This window comes from Fundulus heteroclitus, chromosome 6, assembly GCF_011125445.2.
Source record: "Fundulus heteroclitus isolate FHET01 chromosome 6, MU-UCD_Fhet_4.1, whole genome shotgun sequence".
NCBI lineage: Eukaryota > Metazoa > Chordata > Actinopteri > Cyprinodontiformes > Fundulidae > Fundulus > Fundulus heteroclitus.
In genome coordinates, this window is record NC_046366.1 from 29231679 (window position 1) to 29256897 (window position 25219).

General features: G+C 39.8%; 1 protein-coding gene across 1 annotated transcript in view; it reads right to left on the bottom strand.

The window, feature by feature from the left end:
• Positions 1-25219, bottom strand: part of ak5 (adenylate kinase 5) — a 127422-nt gene that overhangs the window by 47493 nt on the left and 54710 nt on the right. Inside the window, exons 7-8 of the mRNA XM_012853030.3 lie at positions 15470-15560; positions 5561-5634 (exon numbers count right to left, since the gene is read on the bottom strand). Of these exons, the coding sequence (XP_012708484.2) occupies positions 5561-5634; positions 15470-15560 (165 nt within the window). The remainder of the gene's footprint in view (positions 1-5560; positions 5635-15469; positions 15561-25219) is intronic.

Sequence of the window (25219 nt, forward strand, 5' to 3'; positions counted from 1 at the left end):
CTTGGATGCAAGAGACCACCAAAACCCTTTCAGCTGTAATTGCAGCAAAAGGTTGGTGAAAGACTGTGAAGACTTCACGGCATTTTAAAATTGCTGTCCAGGAACGGAGAGCGTGTCTGCTGCGAAGATGCTCTTTGATCACGAGTTAATAAGAGGAGGTGGACGACAACTGGACGTAAACGTCCTGGAGATTGGACAGCGCACGTTAAAACCAGCTGCCCTCTCCTGCCACCTCCCTTTCGATCGGCACAATTACCAAATCCACCTCCTCCTCATACCAGAGACTACAGGTAGACGGGGCGCGGCGGTAAGAGGTCGCACAGGGACACCTCTGTCTTCTACCAGTCGTTCTGCCTCGCTGCTTTGCACTCTGCTCGCCCTCGGGCCTCTCTGTGGTTCACCTCCGCACGGATTAGCGACTTACTGTATGAATAGAGCAGCCCCAGCCCGGGCTTCGGATGCGTCTGAATAACAAGCAGATGACATCATTTAATCATTGATCAGCCTCATTCAAAGGTCATTTTCTGGCTCCGTGACGAGCGTCGAGCGGCTGTGAAGCCCCAGGGGGACGCTCAGGACACCGGCTCTCAGGTAACGAGGCTTCTGGCTCGGAGATCAACTTAATGAAAAATGTCAGACTGTTTATTTGCTTTTCCTGTAAGTACAGCAGATTTCAGGGTTTGCTCCAGCCTCCACAGCCAAGCACGCAGATGTGTGAGCCTATTTAATGATCGTCAGCAAACAGAGTCCCAGTTTACATGAATAAGCTCTTAAGGGCCTGTCAATAAGCTCCAGGTCATAGTCCCCCCCCCATCAAGCATTTGATGAAATAATGGCACAATGAGAGGCTTTCTGCAGCTGATGATGAGCATCTCCTGTAGATTCAACGTTTCTCAAAGGCAACATGCTCATATTTTCCTCTGATTAGTAACTCTCAGGTCTGAACAGTCCTTTTTCTGACCTTTCTGTCACGCGGGACGCGGTAAAATCGGCCGTAGTTGTTTGAATTTGAGATATTTGGGCTGAATTCATCCTGACAGTTGCAGTCGAGCGTCATCTGACTGGATCTGAACGGTCGGTGAACTCTTGTTATCAGGGTCTTTTCTTTTCTCCAGATGTTTACTGTGTTTTGCCAGATAGATTCGGGTCACTGGTTGAAAGGTGAACAGCGGTCACCTACAACCAGAGCCGGTTTGAAAAGACCACGCCTTTCAATTCCTGGCTGTCGCCACCACGCTTCAGTGAAAAGAGGGCATAAAAAAAATACACCGTGCAAGTAGATCTTCAAAACAAGTTTTATTCTTATGTTCTGAAAACTGAGTCTGACCTAAAAGCAAGTTTTGCATCGAATTGGATGGAATTCCAATTTGGTAAATTATAGGATGTTTTTTTTTTTTTCATATATTAATAAAAAATGAATGATCAAAATAAATAATGCATGAAATTGCAGCAATTAACGTAAACTACACAAGAAAGAAAACTCTCCAGAATTCCCTGTTGGTTAATTATGTCCTTTAAAGTGTCATGATGTTCATGTTTTGTCACATTAGACTGAGTTTTGTGTATTGCTTTATATATTTTTATTTGTTCTGTGCTGGTTTCGATTCCATCAGTTGTAGTGCTTCCTCCCTGGTCCTTGATTTTCTTTGTGATGTAACTTATTTGTTGCTTCTCCTGTTGTTTAAATAGCAACTCACCCCAAAAATCAACTTTTTAACAGGTAAACTGTATAAATTGGGCCTAAGGGTGCTACTTTTCATGTTACCGTGCAATTGTTTACATTTTTATGTGAACTTGTTTATTTCTGCAGCGTTTATCTTAAAATCGTCTTACTGCTGCCTGCTTAGGGTTGAATGGTGGCTGTTGCAGTTGAATTTTTAAACGGTACATACTTTACTTGTTTTGTTATCATAACCCCGCGTCGGGTATAAAAGAGCTTTGGTCAGACACCAAACCTCCGTGGCCAGTTTCCAAGTCCGCTTATTAGGGTCAAGCTTGTTTTGTTCCAAAGTCTCTTGCAAATTTTGTGAGTCGCCGGCTGCATTTTTTTGGGGATGCTTTTTTTTATCGGCTATCTGCTTTCCCCAAGAATAAAAAAACTCTTTTTCCTGGTAATCATGTCCGCACAACAAGAGCTATTAGTGACCCGGTTGCCCTGCTGCAGCGTTACAGACAGCGTCAGCGTTGCGGGCTGGCTAAAATATCTGTTAAGTTACATTTTAAGCATCCTGCTCCCCTCACAGCTGACACACAACAGAAGTCACCAGATTTCCATCCAGTATTCACCCTACAAGTAACACCCGTGTTCAAAATGTATATATTTTATTTATTTTTGTGTTTCCACTATCATTGCTATGGATCTTTACACCAGGGGTTCCCAAAGTGGGGGTTGGGGGGGGGGGGGGTCACTAGACACCTCTTGGGGGTCGCAAGATGATTTGATGCTGAAAAATACTTTTGTATTTCTTTATTTGTGAATCTTGTACCAAAGTATAACTTTACAGGACGCTCAACATTCCTCATTTTCACACAGGAGGAAGGCCACACTTTTTTTTGTAGGTGTTCTTATAAAAAGACTACTTTGTTCATAATTTTCCAAATGTATTTTCAAAATATTATGACTTTATTGTTATAATTTCTCCCCCAAAAAAGAAAAAAAGAATCCCACTCCCCAAAAGGGGGGTCACCAGTCTGTGGCATTGTTATTCTGGGGAACCTCTGCTCTACACCATGAGTCCAAACTTTGATAAGTAACTGGTTTTGCTATAAACTATATTTCTACATAGCAAATGATTCAGCTGTAGGTGTAGTAGAGTAACTGTGTAACCAACAGTCATTGTAATAATATGCATACTGCTGATTTTCTGAACAGTCCCTCTGCCCGGCCTCTCTGTCAAGCGGAGAGGTGCGATTGTCCAATGGTCTCATTGGTCGACAAGTATTTCCCCAAGAAAACTCCTCGTAGTTGAGCCAAAGAGCAATTTGACTGGACTAAAGAGAAACAACACAACATTTAGTGGACAGGTGAAAATAACCTTTTTCTTTTAGGGTCTAGATATCTGTAGACCAGACACTTCCTGCTTTCCTCCGCTCATTGTTCTGGCCTCTAGGTTGTAAGTTCCTTTCGTCATCAATAATATTTCCGTTTCGCCCTCATCCTGCTTGCCTGCCAGCCTCCTACCTGTATCTGGGTCATAACACCAAAAACAAAACATTTGAGGAATGTTTAGATATCTAAATATTGAGGAAGTATACAACTTTCCCATTATTTCTATCCCTTTCATATACCTTTGGTGTACTTTACCCATTTATCAAGAGAAAATGTAATAAAGGGTGGAGAAAATTGCTTACATTTCTTTCTTTCATTAATCCTATAAAACTATATATCTTTAATGAAATTTGGAGAATGGAGGCAGTTTAGCTGTAGACAATAATTACATGATTGAATGAAAGAAGATTCTGGATATGAGTGGCTGAAATTGGCTTCCCCTGAAGGGAGGCCTTGCTCTGCCTTAAGCTGCTGAGATACTGTTTTCTTTTTCTTCAAATTTATCTTGGGTCCAAATCTGAAGAAATTTGTCACATTTAGCGAAATATCAAGTTCTGATGTAATCTCTGAAAACCCCCCGTCACACTGTTTTGTCTCTACTGCATTATATTGAAGTCTAAGGGGGCTTTGGAGCAGAGGTTCTGCTCCTCTGCATCAGAAGAAGCCAGCTGAAGAGGTTCAGGCATCTGATAAAGACGCCTCATTAGGTTTTCCACAGATTAAAGGACCAACCCAGAACCCGATGAAGGGACTATATAGCTTTTTTTTTTTAAATGAGAAAATCTCCAGACTGCCCAAAAGGAACACATTTTTTTGTGATGCATGCAACCTAACTTTGGTCACTGTTAAATTAAGCAGATAAATTAGCATAAACCACACACTAGAAAATCAATAGTACATAAGCTAAATGTAATAACTTTTTTTTTTTTTTTACATAAAATTACAAATAAAGGCTCACTCATACTGTTTATTTATTGAACAGAAAAGATTTGCATCAATCCTTTGATGAGCTAGCAAGGACAACCAACACTTGATTAATATTTGCTTTTAGTTTCCATTTTAGTTAAAATTTTCCTAATTTTATTCCAACGGATTTTTTAAACTTGCTCTTATACTGTTTTTATTTTCCAATGTTTTAATCATGTAAAAGCACTTTACGTTTTCCTTGTACTTAAATGTGCTATAAAAATAACTTTGCCTTGCCTTGCCTAGATGGTCGCACACTATCCAGCATTTTGATTGGACGATCCGAGCTTGGGGCCGTAGGATTTGTGCCCCACAGTCGTCTAATGAGAGCGTGTTGGGCATGCTCACTGCGATTTCAGATGTTCATTATTTAAACAAACGAGGGTCGGCCTCAATATCAAGGCGCCTCAAGAGGATTTAACATACTGAACTCGTTAGTTTTCTGGCAGACTTAGATATATAGACATAAATGTTTCTAACAGAATTTTATTGGTAAGGGAATCTGGTTTTTTACAATATTAGACAACAAATATTTGTCCAAGAATCCTCCTTGTAGATGATTTCTGTAAATACATTACAAACTCTAGTCTATGAAAACCACACGCCTCTATTAACCTCCAGGAATGAGAAAAGAAATGGGAAGTTGTTGTTAAAAACCGAATGCAATAAGCTTCTGGATGTAGTATTTAAGAGGAGGAGCAGGAAGCATGATGGCAGATGGTGAGAATTTACAAAGGAGAGCTTTTAACTCACTGACAAAATCCCTATACCCCCCCCATCGCCACCCTACTGGGAATCCAAAAATAAACAGACTCCATAAAAACAGATGCCCTGATCTGAAATCATTAAATTAAATTAAAGACCCAGAGACAAAAAAAGGGAAGAACAGAGAGTCTGCACATATCAAAGGAATCTGACCTGGATAGAAAAACGCCATTAAAGAATCACAAGAGGAGAAGAGCTCAGAAGATGGAAAGGAAAGATGTTTTGAGTCATTTAGTTGGATAAAAGATCAGGCAGAGGTTGGGGATTCGTTTCGGATTGTGTGGAGGAACGGAGCCCGTTTGAAAGGCTGCCAGGCGTTGCACAACAATGTGCGCTATCTCAGGACATTTACCGCGCTGAATCATCTGGCCTTTGAGACGAGTTTACTGACACCTTTTCTCTGAAAGCTACTTTGCGGCTGTCATTTATTTTACGCTGCCAGTAGGAAGCAGGGAGCATATGAGAGCTCTGGATGTGGAAATTAGGGTTTATCTTGTAGGTGATCTCTAAAATCTAACCACACTGTAACACTGAGATATTAAAATATGGACGCTAAAATTATGTTTGAAGCAGCTAAAGAGGAAGCTTCTGTATTTATATCTTCTAAGGACACGGGGACTCTTCTAACTAAAGGATTTCCTGCAATTATTTTTATGTTTTTGTCAAATCTTTACAGAAAGTTAAAGTTAAAAGCTTCAGTCATAATTAAATTTGAACACCTTTTTTGTTTGACTCGTTGCTTGAAATATGTTCTTGCATAGCTGAGAGAAATGATCTTACCTCATTGTTCTTGTAGGCCACCTCCGCCAGGCTGCTTGATTCCCCCAGCAGGCTGAGATCCAGCTCACTTGGACCTGAACGCAGAACGACCCAGTTACAAACACGTAAAGCCCGCAGGATTCGCTCAGAAACTACATCCTCTTTCAATCCGTTTCACGTTTTAAGACACAGTAAAAATTATACGGTAATTACCAGCTTAGAGAATTATTTAAATTCAACTTAAAGCGTAAAACACACTGACATAGTTTGTTAAGCAAATCCAAAGTCATGATTGAAAAGCAGTGTATGAAAAAAAAAAATAAGCACTAAGTACATCCTTCCTGCTTCCATAAGATTTAACAGGGAAAGTAGCAGCTGGTGCTGCTGATCAACTTTACTTATTTACTGTATCGTTATCATCTGGAACACCACTAGAAAAGCAGTAATTTGGGGTTTTGTTCAGGCATATATAACAATGCCAGGATGGAGGGAAAACGGCAAAGTAAACAAGTGGAAGTCCAATATTCTACGGTATGAATATTAACTTTCAAGAGGAAAACTCCCAAACTTCTTAGGGGTGGATGTCTAAGCAAATTTACAACAAATTTAGAGAAACTGCAAAAGTAAAAAACAAAGAACAAAAACAAGAGCTCCATCTCAGACTCTAAAGCGTTAGCATGATAAATGTTAGAGTTCAGGGGTCCGTTCTTCGTACGTCGCTAACTCAGTTAGCTGGATTTCATTGTTGACGATTTGGCATGATCTTGGATCGTTTGGTTCTTCGAAAGACATCCTGCACTTGTTGTCATAACAAAATGTGCGCCAGCTTAAACCTGCTCCAGAGCAGGCTTATTTCATGTAAACAAGATTAGATCGCAGCTTTATAAGCGGAGGAGATAGGGAAGTCTGCCGTAGCCATGTCCATTTTTACGACTGCAACCTGTTGGGGAAGGTGCAAGAATAATTTGCAGAGTTTTTCGAATTAATCGCGTATTGCGCAATAGACAGGATCCTTTAGCGCAGCGCGACAGTGTAATTGTAGAGAGATTTTTCTTGGTGGCTGTTATAAACAGACAAACATCATTTAACAGTGGCTTTTAAAGAGGAGAAGTGGTGTTAGAGCCATAAATCTAAAATATTAAAGTTATTTGTATGATGGCTTGCTTTTTATTTTTATCATCTTCAGTAAGAAGATTTGTTCGGGCCATTTTATTGTGAAGTTTAGTTTACTTTGAAAGGCTTGCTTCCTGTCGAGCCGTATATTGTATTAGAAAAAGCTATGGATGGATTATCTAGACACGGAGCAATACAGTTTTACCGTGTAAACTGTGGATGACTTGGAAAAGGAAGATTTTCATTTTTTATGGATAAAGATTTATTTATTTTTTGTTAAAATTCCCAGTTTGCACGTGTCCTTTACTTTCCGTGTCTAAGGAATAACACTGAAATTTGGATCTCTTGACATAACAAGTGCCTTTTTAAAATAAAGTGTAATAATTAAAGGCTACCATTTTGTAGAATATTCTTGTATTTCACTTTTACTTGTCCCCATGTTCTAATGGGTCCCGTGGAGGCTCTGATATAAAAGAACAAATAATATCAAATTATTAAAATGCAAAAATTCATACTGTAGAAAGTGATAGAAACATCTACCATGGACAGTATTTACGCATTAATTTGTCTGCTACTTTTTGCCAGCCCTCTCTCCTGGCTTTAAGAGATTTTGAGGTGTTTTAATTAATGACTCAAATTTGGCATAACCCTCCAAGCTCTTGGTCTGCTTGGGAGAAAAACTGTGGGCGTTCTTTGGCCATGCTGAACAGCCAATAGCAGCGCTGCTGATCATTGTTTCTACTATCGATACATTTCCCCTTTTAAACAAACGCATGAACGCGCAGTTGTCTCAGATAACTCAATCCAGCCATACTAATCGTAAACAACAGGTGCGTTTGAAGAACCCAATTAGCCGGATCATGATTAGCCGGATGAAATCATCTTGGATGTGTCATTTGATCTCGGATGTTTTAAGCAACGTACGAAGAACGGACCCCAGGAATGAAAATATGGTTAGTTGGGAAAGGTTGCCAGGCGAGGTTATGTCTAAATTAAAAACCAAACCTGTGGAACTTTCCACAGGTTTCCTTTGAACAGATGAAACCAAATTTTAGATGTTAGGTAAAAAACAAACAGCAGCAATTTCTGTTGAATTTGCATGTTATCTAAGCCGTTACAAGGCCTTTGTTTGGGCAGTAGTATAAAGCTTGATGCTCCACATTACTCCAGACTTTTTGAACTGAGAAAGCTTCCTGGAGAGGAAGCGAAACGTCTTCAACTACGAAAAACAAGTCCAGTTGCTTTGTTTTTTTACTTTTTTTGGAATGATATTGAGTGTTTTTCGTTTTTTAGACAATAAAGGTGCTAATCGCTGTTGGCAAACAAAGCCTGTCAACGTTTTTTTTACATTGTTTCATATGATGGCGTGTTTGTAATTGAGCTTGGCATCCATGTTCCATGTAGACGTGAAAGCTACCAACCTGCAGGCGAATTGCTGCACCTGAACGCGGCTTAATAACTCAGATAGCTGCGCCGGTGTGAAAACAGCAGCAAAGCACGTCATCTTGCTCTGTGAAATTGATTTACAAACAACACTTCCCTTTGGCAGACCTCCCTGCCTGCAATTTAGCACCTCCCAATTTAAAAAAAAGAAAAAACAAATCTATGCTAGATAAGGCAAAGATTGAGTTTCAGATGTTCCGACGGAGGCTTAAGCCTGAAAGCTTTTTCATTTTTGGTCATTTTTTGGACGAATGGCGATAAGGAGCCTCAGACTACAGTGGACTAGAGCGGTCCCAGGAGCTCCTGAATAAAGAGTCAGCAGCCTGTCAGAGGTCGTCTCGCTGTGGCGTGACAGTGTGGAGACGTCGCTGCTTTTACTGGCTGGTGTCAGGTGGCGGGGGCTCGTCAGCGGCACTTCAGCCCAGAACGCCTGCTGCTGCGATAATCAGAGAGGACGGCCAGATTGGAGGACAACTGTCTTCTTCTCTCTGGGGAACAGCAGCTGAAATACTGCAGGACGACTTGTCCTCACAGAGCCTATTTTTATGTTTCATGTTGTCATTTGTCCCACCTCTGTCAGCAGACTGATACAGTAGAAACATCAGCTGGTCATTGAAACGTGAAGTTGAATCTGGCCTCACAGAATTTGTTTCATTCTCCATGAAATCCAAGCTTTTGCTGCAGGAATATTGCAATCCTTTCACTTTGAGCTGCAACATTCAAAATCTACGTGGGTAGAACAGCTCAGAAGTGCAAAAATTTCACATTGTTTTTACAAACATCCAAACCCGCAAATTAAAGCGTTGCTGGCAGACAGCAGCTAATTATCTCCTGCCCGAGGGGAAAATCGGCTTTTAATGAAGCATTTTTTTTTTTTTAAATTGCAAAGATTAACCTGTTTGTTTTGGAGAGATAACAGAATGGTGTGGATAGCTTTGGCTTCAGCTAAAAGTTGAACCTGGAACAAAAAAAGTAACTGAGTCTAAAAGTTAGTGCTTGCATAACAATGGGAATATCGCAGAAATATGAATATTTTTTCTAGTATAATACCCTCTGATATCATCAGTCAAGGTTCATGTGTGACCATGTGGCTTGTCGCTGCTATTTCAAAATATACTTTAAAACGACATCATTAAAACAGCTTAAAACTGTTTAAATCATTATCGTAGAGCGCCGATGACGCCATTGTGTCGACATATTTGAGTTTTGTAGATGAGCTCGGTCTATTCATCATAGGGCTGGACAATAATTCAATAACAATACATATCGATCGATAGACGTATATCGATGATAGAAAAAAAAGGTCAATAAAAAGTTTAATAGAACAGCTTTCCTTCCTTTTGCATTCTAGCCATGTAGGTTAATACTACAGTCATTACATCCTCCCAACCAATCACAGCACAGAGCCAGAAACGCCCCGCCCCAAGCTCCGCCCCCTTCAAAGAGTTCAGAGATCACATGTTCTTTTTGAATTTTTTTAAAACTTGTAGTTTTTGTAAAAAGTTGGTTGAATAAAGGGTTTGAATTTGAATTCAGTGTTCTTTATCCAAAAATAGGTTGCTAAGCAACAGCATAAAATGGCCAGAGCTGCACTTAAAATAAATGTTTTGAATTTGTTGATAATTTTTGATATCGATCAATAAGATTTCTATTTTATCGAAGTATATATTTTTTTCTACATGGTCCAGCCCTAATTCATCACTTTAGAAAGAACGTATCTGTATTTACTGCAGGACACCGGATTTTAAACCCAGAGGAACGTCCCGCCTCGACTGTAACAAAAAAGGATTTCCCCCTTCACTGAAATTTTTATGAGTAATTGTGGCAGAATTTGGGGCACATATTGTTTAGGAACCTCGTACTTGTGCTCATTGTCTTCCACTTGTCCAGGACTGGGTCATGGGGGCAGCAGACTCAGCAGAGATCCAATCCAAGCCCCCTCCTCCTGCACTTCTGGGGGAAGCCTGAGATGTTTCCAGGCTTCCCCCAGAGCTCTTTTCAGCTGCTTGCATCCTGGATCTCATTCTTTCAGTCAAGACCCAAATTTCATGACATAGGGTCATAAAATTTGAGGGTAGAGACGTAGACTGGCTGGTAAGTCAAGACCTTCGCCTTTCGGTCAGCTGTCTCTTCATCAAAAACAAACCGCAGCAGCGTACGCATCACTGCGGCAGCCGCACCAATCCGCCGGTCGATCTCCTGCTTCATTCTTCCCTCATGATCAAGACCCCAAGATACTTAAACTCCTCCACTTGAGGCAGGAAACCCCCTCCAAATGGAGAGGGCAAGCCACCTATTTCAGGTCGAGAACCACGGTCTCTGACTTCTTGGAGAAGCTGATCTTCCTGCTAGGAAGCAGATGCTAAAATGCTAAACGTGTGCGACTATTACCATCCGTCGTCAAAGGCTCCAAGTCCTGTTAAGCCTGAATAACTTTAATTTTGCAACAGACTGCAAAATGCAAGTTTTTTTTGTGGAGAAAAGAGTGTCAGGTTCCTGTCAAATAGCATGAATGATTGTCAAGGATTCAAAGGAGAGCGGACCTCAACAAACAATCTGATGCAAATGTTTTCAGAGGAATACTTGGGTGGTTTGTGGGTCGATCTAATTTAAAAAGAAAAAAAGTCATTTTAAAGTGCCAATTTCACATGGATTTTTTACTACAACGTAGCTCTATCCTAAACATTAATTTTCTGATTCCTCATGTATGCTGAACCCACCCACCCACATACACGTAGCACGGAGCAGCATCCCGTTAACACCAACATCCTGAATCTAAACCTGTTCTTGTCAAAAGCTGTTTGGAGGTGCCATTTGTCACCTCCATGGTAGCTCCGCACCCCCTAATAACAATCTGCCTCCTTCTGAGCAATAACTGTTCCCGGCTAAATTACAAACGCTGCCCGTGACGAAGTGCGCAGCTTTCATAACAAAGGGGAAAGGCGGCTTCATTGGTCGTCCACCATGAGGCTTTGTGGGTCCGACAGAGAGGCATTAAAAGTTAGAGATCAGATTTTCAATCAGTTTAATGATGTTTTCAGAAGGATTCCCCATAAAAATCAGCAGAAGAACAAACATTGCACAGCTCTCCTTTAGACTCGGTTCTAATCTACTGGTGATTTAACTTGTTTTAAGTCAGCCACAGCTACTACTGCTGCACAGCTGCCAAAATACTCCATGGATGGGTGGATAATTGATGGATGAATGAACGATATACTGAACTGTAATGGACAAAAGGATGGAAGAACGGAACAACGATAGAGGGATGGATGAATGAATGGATATTGATAGAAGATGAAAAACAAAAAATCAAAAACAAATAGGTGGATGGATATGGGAAGATGATGATGGATGGATGTTTGAATGGATTTGGGTGGATGACTGAGGGATGCATGGCTTGATGGGATAGATCAGGGGTCAGCAACCTTTACAGCCTGCAGAGCCATTTCTGCCCTCGGTCCAGCTAAACATATTTTGTTTAGAGCCACAAAAGTTAGACATCTCTTTGAAACAAGAGCTTGTTTTTATAGTGTACTGTAGGAAATTTGTTTATTTTTTTTAAATTAAAGATCAACAGTTTTTATTATTTAACCAACGGTATTTTTTTATTTATTTTTTAAGATTTAATGCATTTTCTTCAATTGGACATTTGATTTTGATAGCAAATGGCATCAAAATGATGAAAAAGGAAGTCGTTTGCAACCTGTTGACAAAAAGATACTTAATCTAGCTATAGTAAAATATTCTATGCACCATTAGTTTCTTTCTTTCTGGAAATGTTATGCATTTATTGCAGAACTAAATGCGGAACTAAATGCATCCTAAAGCCAGCAATTATAACTTACCTTTACATTTAGAAACATTGGCCAATTTTTTTCTCCTTGCATTTTTTGTGTAAGTTTTTAAGAGCCAGAGCTGAAGGTGTTAAAGAGTCACATGCGGCTCTGGAGCCACAGGTTGCAGACCCCTGGGATAGGTGGATAATTAATGGAAGGATGGAAAGATGGCTGGACAAACGGATGGATGGATGGAGCAGGGTAGATGACTGATGATGAGAGAAAGGGAGAAGTGGATGGATGAATGGATGGATGCAAGACAGATGGATGATGGATGGATAAATCAATGTAATCAGCAGATAAAGGAATGATATATATATCAGGGGAAAAATAGATGCATAGTTATGCGAAGATGACGATAGATAGATGGACCAATAGAAGGACAGATGGAATGACGGATGGATGGTTAAATGGATCAAATGGACAGACAAATGCATGGATAGAAGTTTGAGAATAAATAACTTTTTACTAAATTACTTTTCTAACAAAAGCTCAAGACAGAGAAAAATCATTCTAACAAACAACGTGGCCAAACTAGTATATAAATAATAAATAAGCAGTGTTATAATGTACAGCCATTCCTTTTTAAGGTTTCTTTAAACTGCAGAGGATGCTTCAGTGAAGAAATGATAATCCCGTCATATAAAAATTAGCTGCCTGGACATGTTTTCAAGTTACGCCCACTCTTTGTTATAAAACACCCGTGATCTGCAGCAAGCAGGGGTATTTTGCCAACTAATTCCACTGCCAGAGGTGACATTTGTTTCCTTTAGGTAACCATCTTATGAAACCCATCAGTCATGAAATCAGCACAGAAGCACCTTCAGCACCTTAAAATCTGCATAAGCCGTTTACTTCGGGAATCGTGGCTCTGCGAGCAGCTGCTCATCGGATTTTACATAACAGCCCGCAGGGTGTGACGTTTCAACCTGGAGTGTTTCTCACAGCTAACCCGTCTGAATCTGGAGGCTTTTCCGCCCAGCCTGTGTGCTAAACAGGAAGTCTGTGGCTGACGGGTCGATTTTCTTTCCTCGCAGGAATGTTGTAAAGCTCATCAATAGAGGAAATACTCTGCCAATTAAGCTTGAAAGAAATTGTGTCAATACTTGGCAGGAATCTACACAATTTCTTTATATTTGCCCTCCAAGCAGCCACACTTTCATTTAATCATCTAAAGTGGTGAGGATCAGCAGTCCTCATTTAATTTGGTATGAAAGTTAATTTCAGGGTCTTAATGGAGGGTTGTGTTTTTTTCACTTTTAAAGCAAGAAACTTCAACTAAAAGATCTACCTTTGGGTTGGGTATTAAACAGACTTCTTACTTGCAAATAATACTTTGATTTAAATAAAAGCATGCTGTTTTTTATATAAAATGATCATTGTGGGTGCCCTAAAGGCATAATCACAAAAAACATTTTCTCTAGGATTACAGTGGAAGCTCCAGCTGGTTCTCAGAAAAATCCTTTTAACTTTAAATCTGTTTATCGTAGCAGCTTTTACTGTTTACTTTCAGTGGTCTGGCTCAAACACTGTCAGCTGGACTAAAGGCCTGTGCACTACTTTGCAGATGCAACTTTTTGTCATATTAACCATAAGCAATCTCTTTTAACCGCTTTTTTTTTTTCTTCTGTGATCGACCAAAACGTGGCCTGTATGTCTATTCAGCCCTGCTAATGCTATGACGTGCTGAAGGTGAAAATCTGGAGAAAAAAACATTTCCACAGTCAGCATTCTGTTATTTATTACACTTTCCTCACATTTAGGGCAAATTTTCTCACATTTCTAACTAGAAATGTTAAATCCATATCATTTTAATATTATATCTATATTTCTATGCTAAATCTGTGTCTACATCCCATATTTATGGGACTGTCTCAATTCAGGGGCATCCTTTGAAAGTCCCAAATTTACGACTCCTTCCAAGGCTCCTTCAAATACAGCCAACGGATGTGTCCTTCGTTTCCCCGGGTGGAAGAATGGGTCCGGTTAATCCGACGCGCCCCACTCTATCCCACGATTCATTGCGGGTTGATAAGAATTACTCGAACAGAAACAGCAATGACTGAGAGGAGTGAAAAGCTTTGAATGATGTTGGATATGTTACGCTTTCTGTGACATAAAAGTCACTTTCAAAAAGTTTTTAGACGGTAAGTTAGCTGTGTTAACCCAAAATATCTGCTTAGTGTGTTGCCATCTAGCCTAATAAAAAAAAAATGCTTGGACGTGCTCAGACATGTGTGCCGAAACTGCACCGCAGTCGGCTCGCCTCGCCGGCTGTCAGCTGACCTGGTCGAATAGAGAAAGCCTTTATCTCGGCACATTGCTTTCATAAAGCCGCCGGCTTTCTGCAATTAGTTAAAAGCAAAAAATAATTCATATATATATCTTCAATGTTTGGTTAGTTCATTATTATCATTCTCTATGCATAAATTGTTCAGCTGCATGTTTAGCCACATGTCGTCATTCAACCGCTGGTTGTCTAGGGCTACACTGATAACTGCTGAACTTTCTGGGGAAAACTTGATCTGATCCGGAGAGACGGCATCCATCCCACTTTGGGTGGTGCAGCTCTTCTTTCTGGGAATTTATCTGTTCTCCAAAGTGCTGGCAACCCAGGGTCCAGACCAGGAAGCAGAGCCGTAGTTTAACATACCTCTCTGCAGCTTCTGTGCTGTTTTTCCCACGGCTAAAACCAAATAGATTAAAAACTGAACAAAAAGGAGCAAATAAAGCCGTTTTCCAGGGTTTCCTTTTTTCACCTCAGGAATATTGACAGAATTAGAAATATTCTGTCCAGGGCTGATGCTGAAAAATGAATTTGTTACTTCAAGGCTGGACTATTGTAATTCTTTACTATAAGGAAGTCCACAAAATGCAGTTCAACGTCTTCAGCTGATCCAAAATGCAGCAGTGAGATGAAAATCAACAAGAGGGATCATATTTCTCCAATTTTAGCTTCCCTTCATTGGCTTCCTGTTAAATGAAGAATATAATTTAAAATTCTTCTTCTAACGTATAAAGCCCTTATTAATCAAGCTCCATCATATATCAGAGCTCTGATTACCCCGTATGTTCCTAACAGAGCACTTCGCTCTCAGACTGCAGGTCTGCTGGTGGTTCCTAGAGTCTCTAAAAGTAGAATGGGAGGCAGATCCTTTAGCTATCAGGCTCCTCTCCTGTGGAACCAACTCCCAGATTTGGTCCGTGAGGCAGACACCCCGTCTACTTTTAAGACTAAGCTTAAAACTTTCCTTTTTGACAAAGCTTATAGTTAGAGTGGCTTACAAACAATTAGGTTACTACTGGAGGCAGGACACACACACTTCACAATCATTTTTGCTGTAACATAACAGAAAGGAAGAAAAAACTGCTGGAGTAACAAAACTTCATCATAACCAGTCGGTTTGTATTTTTCCCTGAAAATAGTTATCAAATACTTTACATGCACTTGTAGTTTAAAGGAAACATTTTTACAGGGCCTCACGATACGTTTATAATTACTGCACGTCACAGTTAGTCAATAAATAGCTGATCTTACCAGCAGCGGGCTCTTTGGAGGGAAACAGCTTGTTATCCAAAGTCATGCTGATGTCACAGAAAACCTCCTCCTCATCTCGATCAGCATCCAGCTGAAACAAGTGAAAAGAAAATGATCCTAAGCGTGGTGTTTCAGACTTTCTTGACATTACCTTTTGTGCTTGTCCTTTTGTTCCCGCACTTTTAGGCCGAGTTTGACAGATGAATGAGGGGCTGAAATGAGCTGAGGCGCTGGAAGCTGCGCTCTCGGGGTCATTCTGTATTCACAGCACAACAGAAGCCTTAATAACCTTACATTAATTAGCTGCCCCTGCGTGTCAGCCGGTCCCTTTCAGAGCCTCCAGAAGCACCGGCTCGCCTACCCTGCATGATCACTACTGGTGAAAAAAAGAACCGTGACCAATGAGGTTTTCTGACTGAACTTCAGACATCCCTTCACTAATCTGCCTCCAGGAGACTGCTGTGTTCCTTATAGGAGACATTTCATTGGCTGAAAAGCCTAAAATGACCTCCTGCCTCCGGGAAACAGCTGAAACGATGACCGAGTTTCACGTCTTTGTCCTCGTCAGACGTGAAACTCCAAACTTAAAGTTTGAGTCGGCAGTCAGGAGAAAAGTATAGGCCCGTTTACACTTTTTTAACCGAGCCGAGCCGAGACCAGTCTGCACTGCAAAAACTGAACTAAAAATAAGTAAAATTTTCTTATAATGAGTATATCTGTCCTTGATTTGAACGGGTAAATAATCTGCCAATGGAATAAGATGTTTGCACTTAAAATGGGAACAATCCATCTCCATCATCTTACTTCAAGTGCAGGATGTCTAATCATCTTATTTTAGGGGTCAAAATACTCATTCTATTGGCAGGTAATATTATTTACCTGCTCAAATTTAGGACAAAAACACACATTTTAAGAACATTTTACTTATTTTTAGGTCCGTTTTTGCAGTGTGAGCTTGGATCAGTTAACCAAGCTGAGACGACCGTTTACACACCACACTATCCCGGTTCCTTGGTTGCTCCTCGCCTCCTAGTGACGATCTGCGGTACTGCCGCTCTCTGGGATTGAAGGCGGGACCGAGCAACTCAAAATGGCGGCGCCCGTAACATTCAGGATGTTATGGTTAGACAGAGTCGGCTTTTGGGACGTGGATGAGACAAACAAACGTCTAATAAAGATTTACAGATGCAGGAAACAACAACAGACGCTGGGGTTCATCGCACTGCTAAGCAGAATCATCTCTGGAAACTGTGTGGCACGGTAAGGAAGCTAGTATTATTATGAATGTATGAAATTTGTCTGAATGGAGTGTGAATCGGGACGTGCAGCCAGACACGCCGGAAAACCTGCTGACTGTAAGGGGATGACGCGGTCTGCTCATGCGCTCATCGTTATCAGGTAACGGGGATAAAAAAACAGTCCGAGACCTGCTCAGGAACTGGTCTGCATTTAGCGCGGTCCAGTTCAGTCTGCTGACCGTTTACACATAAGAGTTATCAGGGTTACCGAGCTCGGACTGGTCTCGGCTCGGTTAAAAAAGTGTAGCGTAAACGGGCCTTATAAAAAGGGGTAGCCTTAGCTGACAACCAGCTTCCTATGGAGGTTACCATGGTAACTGCCCCGAAGGATGAGAGCCTGTATCTAAGTGTGAGCTGCGTGGGAGAACCCCCCCCCCCACCCCCCCACCCCTCCTAGTCTACCTGCAGAGGAAGAGCCGGGGGGCATCAGGCAGAGCGTTCTCCGGTGAGGCTTATTCAGACAGATCTGTTCCACAGGAGAACGAGCGCCGCCTTTCTCTGCCACACTTCCCTTCATAGCCACAACTTGTTCCCACATGACGGCTGAGGCATGCAACCTTTAAAGGAGCTGCTGGACTCGACCATAATCGATTGTAATAATACAGTGCTGTTCTGAAACACAGCTGAAGCCCAGATGATGGCTTCAGGGCAAAAATCAGGACATAAAAGCAAATATCAACAGATGTCGAACCTCATAAGTTCAGATGTTTTTTTTTTTTGTTTTTTTTTTAACGTCTTCTTTTATTTCATGTGGTCAGCACAGGGGGGGATTTAGAAATGAAGGAATAGATGGAAATATGTCCTGAGAGGTGTATAATGTATGTTAGCTCTTTGGGAAGCACATAATGCAAATTTATTGCATATTAAACTGTCTTGTATTTGTTTATTTTCATCATATGGAATGCAATTGGGCTGAAAATAAGCAAAAAAAACATCAAATGGTAAAAAAAAAAAAAATCCATTATAATGCACCAAACAAACCACTGATCTGAGACCACAGATATATTTGAAACAACATATGAAGAAATGGTTGAAGACCTTTTATGCAGTTCTGTAAAATCCTCAAGCTGATAAAAAATCTACTGTTCACAAGGAATCCACCAAGGCAGTCCTCATGTGCACCTTCTGCACACCACTGTGTATGAAAGCGAATATAAAAACAAGCTCAAACCGGGCAGATCTAAAAACCAGGAATACTGAGAGACTAATTACAGATCAGCTTATTTAAAGAGGAACATTCTCACTTTCAGTGTAACGGCAGTGATACTGTCAATCTCCTGCAATCAGACTCAGAGTAAGGGTTTTTTTCTTCTGAAATGATAACCAGGATTCCTACTGAACAGTCCTGGTCAGTGTTGCCAAGTCTGCTTATTATAAGCAACTTTAGGCTTCATTTTCTCTAAATAGGCTTGCAAATTTCGAGTCGTTGCTTGTGGTTATTTGGGTTTGTATTTTAAACGTGATGTTGGGTATTTTGTTCTGAGTGAAACCCCTTTATTATCTCCCAGATCCCAACAATAAACCAGTTAAACTTTCCCCGCCCCGTTTCCTGGTTATTGCGATTATTTTGACCAGAGTTTAAAAGTACGTTATGCTTATAATTAGTTAAATTGTTTACGTTAAACGTGTTTAGCATAATTTTGCTGTTGCTTATGTATAGTGGCATTATAAATCCATACATTAATGCTGTTGACAACAAGCGGCCCCTGTTAGGGTTGTTTTTGGCTTGTTTTCATAGAACTAGTTGCTAATTTCTCTCGCAAGATCTGGCAACGCTGGTCCTGGTACAGGCGTCGCATGCAGGTTAATGCACTTTGCTGAAGAATATGTCAGTCAAAGACAATTACGGCGATATGGAATGCCAAAGAGGTCAAAATTGCATGACTTTTTCAATCTATGATGCAAACAGACACAACATATATGAAATCCATTTTTTGCATCGTCTTGCATCAGGTATCCATCACAATTTAAGACACAAACAACTTTTGACACCCTTGGAATTCCATACCACTGGTATCCAATTGAGAATAGCATGTATCTTTCACACCTTTTTTGTGCTATAACAGAAATACATGCATAAATAAAGCTATTACAGCACTTCTCACCAAACTAGAGCAACACTTTCGGATATAATATTGACTTATGGGGTTGATCTTGTCTGCATGTTCACATTTGTAATCTCAAATATCCCACAAGGAGAAAAATATGAGGAAATGGATGAATCAGAGATTTAAATATTTCATACAGAGCTTTAAGTAGCATCTCCTTCTGTGCTCTACAGCTATTTTCATACTTTCGGTGCAATCGGTTTCATCATACAGCTATTTTTGAAATTTCATGATCCGATTGCAAATTCAAGAGAGGATCCCAAAAAGTTGAAGTCAAAAACTCACAACAAGCTGTTTGTAGAGCTGTCAGTCTCATTGGACATATTTATTTTTGACATTCTGAATAGGTGTGACCATTGAATCATAATTTTAGCTTATCTTCAACACTAGATTGTTACTGATTGCATAATAAAATGCTTTAGAGACGTCTCAGGAAAGGGCCCACCATGCCGTCCTTTGTTTGTTTGTTTTTTTTTCTGGCTGGGTTCTAACATAAAGAAGAGCTCAATTAAGGCAGGAAATGCATAATAAGCTCAGCCCGATTTCCCAGAACCACAGGAGGGGTTCAATTGTGGCCTCAACAATCAATTATCTCCACTCACTGCAATTTCCAGTAGTGGCCGTCAAAGATCGGGAGATTTTTATATGCGTGAGTCATCAGTGAAAAAGGACCAGCAGGTAAATTGTAGATGTAATGTTTGAGACGGAAAACCTCTGGTATATTTGTCCAGCTGAAACTCAGAATTAGGAATCCTTAATAGAAAAAAAACAAGAAATTAATGAACTTATAGTGGGGCGTGTTGATCATTTAGTCATTCCAGCTCAGTGTTGATAATATGCAATAAACAAGTTACAGCTAGTGATGTGAAGTTGACGTTACACACACACTAGAGCTGACATTTAAATAAAGCAGGCTACTCTAATAATAAAGGCACAATATTGCATTTATGAGTAAAGGAGGTTTTACGACTGGCGGCGGGAATAATTCCTATTATATCCTCTGGTGAAGCGGAAACCAAACACTGGGAAATAAACTGTTTTGCTCGTGTCAGACATTTGACAGTATGTTATGGTTGAGGAGCAGGGTGCTGGCCAGTTGTCCAGTTTAATTCATTAATTTGGGTGACGGTCTGTCATTAAATAACAGTGACTTGGTCTGAACAGCTTTTAAAATGAAAATCCAACAAGCCATAGAAAATAATAATCAGAAAATAATGCATTTATATTAGATTCCAGGCAAAATTGGAGCATTTTGTGACTTCTAATCTTCACGATGCATCAATAACTACTCAGAAGAAATAGACAGACAGGCAACGTTTCTAAAAAAAAAAAAAAAAAGTTTCATCAAGAGGACAAAACTGAAGTAGAAAGGGAGGAAATCACAACATGTGGATATGAAATAGAGCAATGAAACAGCCAGGGGGGCTTAGGAAAGAAAGTGGGGAAGAAAGTGTTTATTTGCTTAACTTTATTGACTAATAGAATCAATAATTAGCCGTTAACTGATTCATGAAACAAAAAGTCTAAAACTACGGATGATCAACGTTTGCTACATAAGACTCACATTCACATTTATTCCCAAAATGCATCCATCTTGTAAACGATGATCCAACAATGGATGAGGGGTGTAATTTCTGAAAAAAACATCATTTATCTTTTTAACCTGTTTAACAACTAGTGGAAAATTCTGTATTTGCTTTGCAGCAATCAATTCCTTTTCTTTATCGGTGAGCATCTTTTTGCATGTTTCCTCTGGTATTGTGACAATTAATCTTTGCTAATAGGCTCCAAGTCTTTGAGGTTGGCAGGCCTCTTTGCCATCACCCTAATCTTCAACTCCCTCAACAGAAATCTACCAGCATGTTTCTTCTGACAGGAAGTAATATTAATGTCTTGAAGTAGCCTGGCCAGATTTAACATTACCTAAACTTAAATCTACCAGGGGTTTGAATAATTTGGGGCTTAACTTTAGACACAATTGATGACATAGCAACTTTTATATCCCCGATACACTGTTTTGTATCTGCATGCTGTTTTGATGGCATACGAAGACTGATTGCTTTCAGAAAACACTATTTACTATGCACTTAATGTTTTTTGCAGGCTGCCACAGATTTGTTTTGCGTGAGCATTCTTACTTCAGATAGAAAAAGAAAACGGCTGAACGTGGAGCTGAAGCTCAGTGTGGAGCTAAGCGAAGCTGCAGGCGGTCATTTGACAAATGATTCCAGAAACATGAAGTCAGAATGAAATTAGCTCAGACAGACAAAGATAAATTTGCTGTTAATCCAACACAAAAGTTTGAGTTGCCCGCGTTAAAACCTGAGGGATTGATGGTAAAACTGGAGGAGTAGCTGAAGATTATATTTAGCTGTATGAGGCTTTCAATCAGCAAACTGGAAGGCTCTGTTCTCTATTTAGTTCAAAGTCAAATAAAACAACACCGGGAGTTAAAAAAAAATAAAAAAAATTAAGAGGCAAACTTTTTCTAAGACTATAAATCTTAGAGGAAAGAAAGCAAAACCGCTCAGCAGACGTCTCAGATGTACAAATATATACTTTTTATTGTTTTGTTATAGAAGGCCGCACCTTGGGTTTTTGAACATTCTCACTCTTGACTCTGAACATCATAATTATTCTAATAATGATAATTACAATTAATACTCAGGAGCGCTTCTGTTTCTGACAGCCTTTTGTTTTCCGAGGCGTCGAACAAAGCGATAGCAGAGGAGATTTGACGAGCCAGACAGACACCGAGCCCAAAGACAAGAGATGCTGTTTGTTTCACACTCGCTGTGACTGATTGCCTGAAAGAAAGTGGCAACAGCAATTTACAGCAGGTTCATGCCATCGATAAGGTCTCAAAATGTTCAAATCCCAGAGCCGGGACTGCAGACGTCTTTTTTTATTTACGGCTATAAAGGGAGAGGAAATTGGTTTTGCTCAAGGTGATTCTACAGAAACACGCAGCAAGTGGGAAACCTTGGTAGAAATCTCTAATAATCTCTTTTATTGTCACCAATTACCTTCGCCACACAAAAAATAAGGGTGATAAACCAAATCTCAATCGATATAGACCCCTTCTAAAACTTTGAAGACTGGACAAAAGGTCACAAATACCTCAAATTACTCACTGCAGCCTCAAAACACGAGGAAGTAAACAAAAGAAGCCACTGAAGATGACATTTAAGCCAAGACAAGCAGTTCATCTGCTGAGGAAATGTTGAAGACCATAAGTCAAAAAGACCCAAAAACAGATTAAAAGTATGAAAGGATGACTCAGTAGTGAATATCCCTCAGGACCACCTGGAAAGTGACTTTGGACCTACTTGATGCAGGTGTTTCCAGTAAGCTGGTGGGAACCTGCCTGCTGGTGAAGATTCTCAGTCATTCACCCGAAACAGGTCCATCTCTTAGAATCGGGAGTCGTTAAGGTTGTTGTTGGCCTGCAAATTAAACCGAAACTGGTCCACGACCCTAATGACTCCCTATGGCAGAGGCGTGGACCAGTTTCGGTTCAATTAGCATGTTATCTAAGCCATAACAAGGCCTTTGTTGGGCAATAATATAAAGCTTGGAACTCCAGACTTTTGAATTGAGAAAGCTTTCTGGATGGGGAGCGAAACGTCTTCAAACCTCGGAAAAAAGTTCAGTTGTTTTGTTTTTTAACTTTTTTTGAATGCCCCTGATTAACCTGAAGCTCTATTGTTCCGCTCAAGGAAAAAAGCCCACAGATGATGAAGGAGCCGCCACCACAGTGGGAAGACTTCTCCAGTGGGACCTTTGCATCATTCAGGTATGGCTGGAAGCCCTCAGGATGGTCCAGGTTGTTTTTTTTTCTGCTTGTCAGAACACTAAAGGGCAAGATTGTGATCCAGGACGCGATGTGGCCTTTGTAGATGTTTCTGTTGTTTTCTGCAGCCAGCATCAGTTAAAGCCTCATTTTGGGCCGTAGATCTGTCTGCGTCTTTATGGACCGCCCACCAGATTCTCCAGCTCAGCTTGGGCGACGGTTTTTGTCACATTACTTTTAAGATCTTTAATTTTTAAGATCTTTAATTAAAAGCATTTTAATTTAAAGCAAATGTTTGCTGCTTCCAATTATGGCCACAAAGGTGAATTGGAAGAGGCCTTGCTTGTGCATCTAAATGAAATACAGTGCAGTCCAGCACCAAGCACGCGCATTAATCTTCATTTACTCAGCAGCAGGCAGACGACTTGTACTTAACACGATTCATGCTCATGCATAAAAGCAATAAAACACATTTTTAGAGCCTAATTTACAGAAAAGGTTGATTTTTTTAATTTATTTTTTTTAATTTTAAATTGATTTGGCGCTGTTGTGGTCCCCTTTCTGATGCTGCCCTGGGCAACTACCCTTATGGCCCATATTAAAAACCACCGCTGTGAACATCATGCTAAGTTTAAATTAATTTTTCCTGCTTCTTTTTGTCTCTTGCTTATGTTTGTTCTTGAGGTTTGACGTTCTTACAGTCTGGTGAGTATCTACCAAGCACCAGATGCAAATACTTTTTCCTTGGAGCGTGTACCTGTCTCGATTTATTCATATACACCATTTATCACTTAGGATTTAATTCACTTTATTTTTTCCTCCATTATATCAAAAACTCCACCTGTTCCACCTGAGTTTATTATGTTGGCTTGTCATTAAAAAGACCCACACACATAATTTATTAATCTGTTTATTAAAAAAGCTGTTATTAACACTGGAAGAAAAACTTTTGTGAGGCAGAATAAACATTTAAATGCTTGCATAGATTCCAGTTAATTCCTCTTGGTAATTAATTATTGCATATCTGCCCTAGTGTGAAATAAAAAAATGCAACAAAAGGTCCTACGCTGCTGTGTCTTTGATTTTAATGGAGTATCAGACTGGGAATACATACCAGGAATGGCTCTCTTTAAAAAAAAAAAACTGGAATTAGTATCTGGTTGTAAAAAAAATCCTGATTGGGACACTCCCAGTAAAACATTTACTGATAGCTAAGCCACAGAGTTGTCACTCCTGTCTGTATTTTTGTTGCAAAAGACAGGAATATATTTATATTTAATACAAATGAATTAACTTTTCATGCTTCCAGCCTACATCTGTTATAAATAAATGCAATAATAAGACAATGCTCTTGCTTACAGTCTATTATTCTTGCTACTTATAGTATATATATACCTGGCCATATTCATGTTTCGTTGTTTGTTTTGGAAGTATCTTCATTTACCATTTATGATTTCACATATTTTCTGTTTAATCTTTTTTAATTACTGCTGATACCAACAAGCATCAATTAATTAAGGACTCACAAGAGAATAAGCACACACACAGGAGTGAGCAGTTGTGTTTACAGTCCCCCGGGAAACAACTGGTGGGTGGGGGTGATTGGTGCCTTGCTTAATGGCCCCTAAGCCATTTAAATTTTTTTGTGCTCAGTCCGTGAGGCAAAGCAGCGACCTTCAGGTCCCGTGTTTCCCTCTACCGTCTAACCTCTGAGCCACAGCTGCTCCGCAGCAAAGCGGGCATATCTGGAGGGGTAATAATTTGCTTCCAGTAAGTAAAAATGGTTTTGACATAATACAACTGAACATTTAGCTCCATCTATATTAACATGAATATCCATAATTCTCAAATTTTCCTACATGTTGTCACAACGACACAAAACTCATTGTATTTTGGTGGGACTGTTTGTGATAGCATAGGGCAACCTGTGGCTCTTTGGACCTTCCACAATGGCTCTCAATAGCTTTCTGGCTAAAAATCCTACAGAACCAACTAACATTTTTAAATGCAAACAATGACAAATGCACGTTTTAGCAGTTCTTTTCATGGGGAAATTGCATTTCCTCAACAGAATGACAATATATCTATATTTCACATTAGACTGGAATTTTTTTTATTTCGTTACACAAAAATTAAAACATACCACAGAGGAAAATGTATGCATTTTTGCAAAGGTTGTATGTTTATTTTTATTTTAAAACATTAACATAGTAAGACAAGAATTGTCATTTTAAAATGACAATAAATTCCTATAGTTATTTATCAAAGATTATATGTCTGTCTTTTAAAAAAAAAAAAAAAGGTTTCAGCTCTGAAATGGTTTTATTTAGCTCAACTGATGGAAAACATGGCTCTATGGATTGTAAAGGTTGCGGATAAAACAAATAAATAAAACTCTTTAAGCGTGTTGTGCATTTGCTTTCAGTCCTACTGGGTCAGTAATTTCTAGAACCACCTTTTAGCTCAAATTGCAGCTGCAGGTCTTTTGGGGTGCGTCTCTACCTCACAAAAAAAGACATTTAGAAGCCTACATCTGTTAAAATGATGCATT